The sequence below is a fragment of the Fragaria vesca genome, linkage group LG5 (assembly GCF_000184155.1).
Source record: "Fragaria vesca subsp. vesca linkage group LG5, FraVesHawaii_1.0, whole genome shotgun sequence".
Taxonomy (NCBI): domain Eukaryota; kingdom Viridiplantae; phylum Streptophyta; class Magnoliopsida; order Rosales; family Rosaceae; genus Fragaria; species Fragaria vesca.
In genome coordinates, this window is record NC_020495.1 from 20044346 (window position 1) to 20052563 (window position 8218).

The 8218-nt window shown below is 35.9% G+C and overlaps 2 protein-coding genes across 2 annotated transcripts; both read left to right on the forward strand.

Annotated features, from left to right (window-relative positions):
* The first annotated feature begins 2894 nt into the window (after nt 1-2894).
* On the forward strand, nt 2895-3467 carry LOC101307499. The gene is made up of 2 exons (XM_004300111.1): nt 2895-2999; nt 3111-3467. The coding sequence occupies exons 1-2, from the start codon at nt 2973-2975 to the stop codon at nt 3405-3407; spliced, it is 324 nt and encodes a 107-aa protein (XP_004300159.1). The 5' UTR covers nt 2895-2972; the 3' UTR covers nt 3408-3467.
* Nucleotides 3468-5119: 1652 nt separating this feature from the next.
* On the forward strand, nt 5120-7351 carry LOC101307794 (isoflavone reductase homolog). Its single transcript, XM_004300112.1, has 4 exons — nt 5120-5803; nt 6300-6540; nt 6649-6852; nt 6972-7351. Exons 1-4 carry the CDS (start codon nt 5462-5464, stop codon nt 7133-7135), a joined length of 951 nt encoding a protein of 316 aa, XP_004300160.1. The 5' UTR covers nt 5120-5461; the 3' UTR covers nt 7136-7351.
* Nucleotides 7352-8218: the final 867 nt, after the last annotated feature.

Below are 8218 nucleotides of genomic sequence, written 5' to 3' on the forward strand. Positions count from 1 at the left end.
CGTACGGGACAGATTTTTAAAAACGCATTCCTGTCCCGTCCCGTCCCATTCTTTTATTTTTCGGGACGGGACAGGATTCACCAAATCCCGGCCCGTCCCGTCCTGTGCCCAGCCCTATTATTTTCTTATATGGGTGATGAGTTTTTGGAGTTGAGAAGCAAGCTAATTACTCCTGAACGTGTCAAATAATGCAGAAGTTGGAAATTGATGGGTGAATGGAAATTTAGAGAGACCATAAAGATGGTATGAGTAAGACCGTATCTTTGATTGGATTTGGTTCCATAAGCAATTGATCAATTATTAATTACTTTGTTTCTAATGAGAACAGAAGAAGAAGAAGGGTTCCAGTTCTCCATCTAGGACAAGACTACATGCTTGGACGTAATGGACATCCTCTTGAAAATTAAGGTGAGAGTTGGGTAAACAAGGGAACTCTTGTTTCATGTTCTTCAAGTATAAAATTTTGTTTATATTGGATTATGATGGTATGATCTTGGCTACGAGTATTGTTCTACAATTTCTTTTGGACACGAGTGAATTATGGATGTGAGATCAGCCATATAAATATATGGTATATTTAGATTACAGAGTATATTGTGAATTGGTGATCACGTTATGAGGTACCAAATTGGGTGAAGTTCCCTTTTGAATTTTATAACAGATTTGGTTATGTTCTGAACCTTGAATGGTTAAGACTTAAGAGAAAGTTTGGCTCAATGGAGAGTGAGCTCTTATACTCCTGTTAATTAATATAAAGTTGATAGATGGATTTAAGTCAAGAAAAAGTGAAGAGTTACTTAAAGGGATTACCATATTATAATTGAGAATAATGTTTGTAGCCGACATGAATATTAACGTGGAATTTGTAGGACATACTTTCAGCTACCCAAGATGGTAAGCAGTGGTGGTGTTTGCCTACAATTGTGGAGTAAAGATTCAAACTCCAGGAATACCAGGTAGGGGATTCTAGACTCTTCTTGGCTAGTGGTTTTTCGTATATTATATATGAAAAATAATCGCATGGCTGTGATTGGTTTATTATGAAGATTTGATATTTCTATTGCCATGCTTGTTTTTTATGTTTTTGATATTGTGTGATGACCTGAGAGTGAGCGGGGCATAGCAATTTCCTTGGGTTTCGATCCCCTAAACCTCCGGAGGGGCTGTACGGACTGGAGGATGTCTGACATCCTTTGAGGTATGGCGTCGCTCCTAGGCGGTATAGCGTAAATGGACACTCTCGCTACTCCTTGTCGGTTATGACATTAGTTTTGGTAAGGGTGTAGTTGGCATAGTGACCAGTCATCGGGTTTGTGTATTTTGGGCCCGTAGATGTTTTTCGAAATGAAACTTATACTTTATGATTTGATCATCATTTATATTTATATTTGTTTTCACATATTGGCCAGTAAATTATATAGTTTTTAAACCTAGTTGGGTTGAGTCTTATTGAGCAGCGAGGACGAAAGCTCACCCCTACAACAGCTTTTGGATGCATGTACTGTGCACAAGAACGGGATTGAGCTGGATTGGGCTGGGTGTACATATTTGGTTAAAATTATATATCTTTTCGAATTTGTTATCGTACATAAGGTTTCCATTTTGTATCCTGATTACTTGATACATTTCCTTGTGTTTTATTTGGAAACCTTGTCGAAGTCGTTTGTTGTGTCAACTACTTTATTCTATTTTCTTGTCATTGTTACCCGTACTATTAAGGAAATATGTTTTAGTTGATCTTGGCAATGTTTTACTGGAATAGTTATTTCACATGAGTTTTGCCTTATGCTTTATAGCTTGATTCAAAGGAAGTAAATCTATTTTATTATAATGTTTTACACCTCAAATAAGTAAACCCTTCTGACTTCTACTTTTGTTTCCAATTTAAGAAAGTTTTAGTTAGTTTAATTAAAATGCCTTGCGGGTTTTTAGGGTTTGAGTGATGGGCCCTAGCTTAGGTTCTAAGAGAACGCAGCACTATAATGTGCTCGATTTGATGAGATGCAAATTGGGGCGTTACATCCACCCATCACCATTTTCATGACTTGGGTCAATCTCCACATAAGCATCATGACCCAAATCCAAATTTACACCTTCCACCCATAAAAAATATCTGACCCAAACTATCATTGGGTCTTCTCATAGGTCATCACCATGACCCAAAACCATGACCCCATGACCTAGGTCTTTCCATTGACACATCAGCAACAACCCACAATTTTCAGTGGGGTCCGCCATGTGTTAAGAGACGGAGAGGAGAGAGAGCAACACACCCTCACGCAAAAGACAAGTGCGTTTTTGACACGGACCGCTTGTAGCAAAGCAACAACACTCATGCCACCCAGTTTTTTGTCGCGTAGTGCGACATCTCTGCCCCACTCGACACGCATCAACGAGCAAGGGCTTAGTTTAAAGTTTTCAAGCCAATGGTCCTTTAATTTCGACTGTTGGTTTCGTTTGAAAATCCAATCTGACGGCATGAAATCAATAGCCGTTGGGATTTTGGTGCCGGAAAAAATGTATAATTAGATGAAAAATAAAATAAAATTAGTAACGTAAGAAAAATAATATTAACAAATTTAACGACACTTCCTATAAATACCTATCACCCTCCTATAGCTTTTACATCCCACACAAAAAATTGTGATCCATAGTTTGATAGCCATTTTCTTTGATTCTCCTATAAGCTTTTATCTTCTCAATTTGTTTTCTCAATCATGGCCGATAGGAGACTTTAGAGTTCGGAGGAAGATGTCCAGTTGTGCAAGTCGTGGTGATCTATTAGTCAAGATCTGATAAAAGGTACAAATCAAAAGAAAAACTCGTTTTGGGATAATGTTTACAAACATTACTTTGAAAATTTTCCGGGTGCCTTCCCCCGAACAACTAGTGGATTTATAGAGAGATGGAAAATTCTAAGACCCGAATTGTATCAGTGGCATTGTGCAACAAAGCAAGCGAAAAAGTGGGTAATGAGTGGTACAAGTATCATTGATGAGGTATGAATATTTTACAATTACATATATTTTTGATGATTATAAACTTCTTTCATAATTTGTCACTTAATTATACATCTCACTAATTGCAATTTTTTTTTATATAATTTTTAGTACAAAAAAGCACAAGAAATATGGAAGCAAGAAATGTCAAGAATAAAGGGAAAGACACATAAAAGCGATTTCAATAGTTTTGCTTGCTATGCCTCTGTGGAAGATTTTCAAGCATTTCAGGACATTCCTAGCCACATCGAGAGGCATGAGGCAACATCAACGGGAGGACATGAAGGGATGACTACACAATCAAGTGAGCATGATTCTCCTATCAACTTGGCCCAAGATGTTGATGAGGTACCTCCCAATCTAAATGTGAGGCCTATTGGAAGGAAGACTGCAAAAGAAGCTAACTGAAAAGGGTAGAAGGCGGCCAAAGATGAATGCCCTATGACATCCGCTGTTGTCACGATTACAACCAATCAATCGTCAATATTGCAATTGAGGGAGAAACGAGACGAGGCTTATGCAAAACAATTGCCAAAACAACAACAACGAGAGTATATGCGCTTGCAAATAGATATTCAGAATGAGCATGTTATGGAATAAATTTTTTAATTTCAATATGTTTTATTATTTATTTAATTATTATTTATTTACATCTAACCCTTATTAGAACTTAAAAATTTAATATAAAACTCTTATTTAATACTAAAAACTTAATATAAAATGAGAAATTTTGAAAAACAACCTCATTTTGGTCACCAAGTTGATTTTTAGCCTTATTTTTTATTTCAGTTGAAAAATAACCATTTAGGAGTGTAAAAAGTCATGTAAACCCTTGTTAGTCATAATTTAGTCTGAACTCTCGGGAAGGATGGGAATCTGAGTAATTGAGCATGGTGGTGGTGGACTTGGTGTGCTTCCGCTATATAAAGTATAGTACGTATGCTTAATTAATATCGCTTTGTCGTATGAAGTATAATAAGTATGCTTAGTATTGCCATGACCAAGGGTCAGATATGTATCAGGTGTTTCTAGAGTCAGGTTTGATGAAGAGCGTAAGATTGTGTGTGAAGTGTGAAGATAGATCAAAGAGTGGAGAAGTGCTAGGAATACCCAAATCATTGAGAATTTATCACTGCAAAACTTCATTGGAAATGGGCTCCTATAGACTTATACTATTGTTGTTGATATGAATTTATGAACCAAATTTGTCTGAGAGATGCTTTCAAAGTCATGCGAGTATCCTCCCTCTATTAGTTGGATCTTTGGGCGATAAGGGCTGGAGCAATTGACTATGTACAACCCACATTCAGAGGATGTGAACTATTTTTGAAAGGGAAATGAATATAGCATATTATCTCATTACACTAGTATGATGGACAAGTTTCCCCTCAAGCTATGGAAGAACAAGAAGATGACTTAGAACAGAGAGTAAAAACAAAGCCACCGGAGCCATCCAAACTTTCCAGCGGAACAAAGCACCACGAAAGGAACCTCTAAGATTTTGGAACTAGACTGTTGGATACTAGCAGTTCGAATTCTTCAAATAATATGTATGAGATTTGTTGTCTTGTAGAGTAAGAGTAACGAGATTTATCAAGAAATAGAGTGAATAACACAAGGTAATAAAGACTTTTTACCCTCTTAAGTGGTCATTTTTCAACTAAATCATAAATCAAGATTAAAAATCAATTTAGTGATTAAAATAAGGTCATTTTTTAAATTTTCTCATATAAAATTTAATAAACAATAATTACCACGTGACAAACCAGAATATAATATAAACACATAAAAACTGTTGCCCAATAACAATAACTTAAAATAACCCAGGTCACACTTATAACCCAGGTCATCTCTCATCATGCAATGCATACGTAAGCCATGGCTTTTGTGGGTGATTAAATTGTTAACTAATGAATCATCATGTAGTTGGCCACCAACCCACTGAAAACTTTTGTGGGTCATCCCTAATACCTACTTCCACTATAACCAGTTGATCATGATTTAGGGAAGAAGAAGATGGCCGGGTTGCATGTGGGAGGGAAAGAAGATGCGGTGGCATATGGGTGGGCAAGAGATGCATCATAAAACCAAATTTAAAACAAAACAAGTAGAGTGAGATTATAGAATAAGAAAGGTAAATCAGATAAATCACAGAATTACTACACATATAAAGGAACAAAAATCATTCTACTTATCTCGGTCTAGCTACTTAAAATACTATTTATAGGTCCAAAATTGTGGACTATGAAACCATCACCAGCGAGATTATCATATTATGGGTGTGTTTGATCATGACATCTATCTGGTCCCATTCTTCACCAGATCTGTGTTGATTTTCAGAGATGAGCAACTTTAAATTTTAGAGTGTGACCTGGGATCGATATATCTTCGATCGTCTATATATGTGTGTCCGATCGATCGAGTTGCTAGCAAATATTGGAAGCAAAGGCTAGGCATAGAAAATGGCAACTACAAAGAGCAAGGTTCTTGTGGTTGGTGGAACTGGTTACATGGGGAGGAGGATTGTCAAGGCAAGCCTAGCAGCAGGCCACCCGACTTATGTTCTTCAAAGGCCGGCGCCGGAGATCGGCCTCGACATTGAGAAGCTACAAATGCTCTTCTCGTTTAAGAAGCAAGGCGCTCATCTCGTCGAGGGTTCGTTTTCAGATTTCCACAGCCTTGTTGATGCTGTCAAGCTAGTTGATGTTGTCATATGCACCATGTCGGGGACACATATCCGGAGTCACAACATTATGCTGCAGCTCAAACTTGTTGAAGCCATTAAAGAAGCTGGAAATGTGAAGGTAATGTATTAAGATTTATTTTCTCAATCAGGTTTCTCTGTATATTTAAGTAAATTCATCCTCTTTTAATCATGAACTTTCCTTTTATATCTGATAACCAATTTTCTCATTAAGCGAAAGGTCCGAAACAAATCAGTTTTTTGCCATAATTGACTAAATTGATAGAATGGGAGCGTCCCACACACTTCTTGGATTTTTATTTAAAATTTAGGCAGTAATTTTATCTTGCAGGAACATACAGTCGTAGCCTTTTCTTTATTTTTGTATATAGATATGCCTTCTAGTTCTTTGATCATAATCATTTATATTTGAGATCTCAGGCTCCTTGAGAATATATACATCTTACAACATCAAAAAGCAGTCACATTATAATCCAACTGGTCTCAATCATGCATCCAACTAAATACAATTCATATATGGTACATAATCAAACATGACTACAAGCTCATTGAAAAGGAATTAACATTGTGCAATATAATTTCCTTCTTTCTTGTAGCGTTTCTTGCCATCGGAGTTTGGTATGGACGTAGCACGTATGGGAAATGCTCTTGAACCGGGAAGAGTTCCCTTTGATGACAAAATGAAAGTGAGAAAAGCAATTGAAGATGCTAACATCCCCTTCACATATGTATGTGGTATTGGCTTCGCAGCTTACCATGCTGGAAACCTTTGCCAAATGGGAACCCTGGTTCCTCCAAGGGATAAGGTGCTTATGTATGGAGATGGCGACCGAAAAGGTACTCGATTTAGAATCTAATTAGATCGGTAAATTCTTATTCACGTACTCTCAATTTATATATGATCGATCTAAGATTATTTGTGTTAACTTGTTAATATGTCTCTAGTGATACTTATGGATGAGGATGACATTGCAACATACGCGATAAAAACAATTGATGATCCGCGAACATTTAACAAAACATTGCACCTTCGTCCTTTGGAGTGCATAGTCTCTCAAAGACAGTTGGTGGAGATCTGGGAAAGCCTTGTTGGGAAGAAGCTAGAAAAGGTTACCCTTTCCAAAGAAGACTTCCTTGTCTCTATGAAAGGTATATATACCATGTTTTTATCAAGTAAACTTCTAGCTAGATAGCCCGAGTAATACTCTTAGCCATGTTAACATCCTGAAGGTCTATTCATGAGTACCTAATACGTTTAAATTTTTCAGATATGGACTATGCAAATCAAGTAGGAGCAGGACATTTCCATGACATGTACTACGAAGGTTGTTTGACAAACTTTGAAATAGGGGAAAATGAAGAAGAAGCTTCAAAGCTTTATCCCGAAGTGAAGTACACTCGCATGCATGAATTTTTGAATATTTATGTTTAGTAATAGCTAAACAGCCGAAGAATAATTAGACATAGCCAGTGATGAGAGTGAATTTCCATTCTGTTCTACGCAATTCTGCTTTGTCGTTGTTGCACTGAGGTTAACTAAGGTAAACTATCTATTGGTGTTTTCTTTTCCATAGTTACACGTTATTTAATTTTCGTCTATTTCTTTACTTATGTCATATACCGTAGAGAAATTTATCTGAATGGTATATGAACTTTTACTCCTTATAAACAACTTTGGTATATCAAGTTTTGAAAATATCAGAACGGTATCTCATATTCCTAAGATTGATATATATATATAGCTATTAAGATGACCAATTTACCCTTAAGTTCTCTTTTTTTCTTAGTTTTTTTATTTGTTTTCATATTCAAGAAATATTAGAAGAGGTTTTGGAATTTGATAATTTGGGTTGACATTTATAAACTTAAAGAAGATTGAAGAGGGGAAACATACAGAAGTCCAATCCTCGTTGTATCCGTTGACACTCAAAGATCTTGTAGTTGCTGTTGATATTCAAAGATGATTGAGATGAAAAACTGATTAGAGAAATTTTATTAACACATCCTTAATTACTAGATACACATTTCATCACCTATTAACTTTTTTGTTTTAACATTTTACTAGATACACATACTCAAACTTCCTACAATACCTTCATTTAACATACACAATTTATTCGCTAAATACACAACCCATTCACTACACATATTTTTCTAGAAGTTCTCTTTTTTAATCTGCTACTCAATTTATTCAAAAATAAAAATAAAAAATTGTATTTTTGAGATTTTTCTCAAAATGTTTCATATTTCCTCATACTATTTCACCTCATTGACATATTCCTCGAATGTTTTTATTTTTTCTGTAAAGACTTTCACCTTGTTAAGATCTTTCTCGAGGGATTTTCCTTTGTTAACATCTTATCTCATCAATTTTTCTTGACAAATTTTCTTCTCAAGGAGTCTCTTACTTAAATTGATTTCAAGATTTCTTGAGCCTACCGAATCAAAACAAAACAAGACAATACATCACCAAAGTCTTTAACGGAACTTTCAGCATTAGAATGTTCAATCCTAT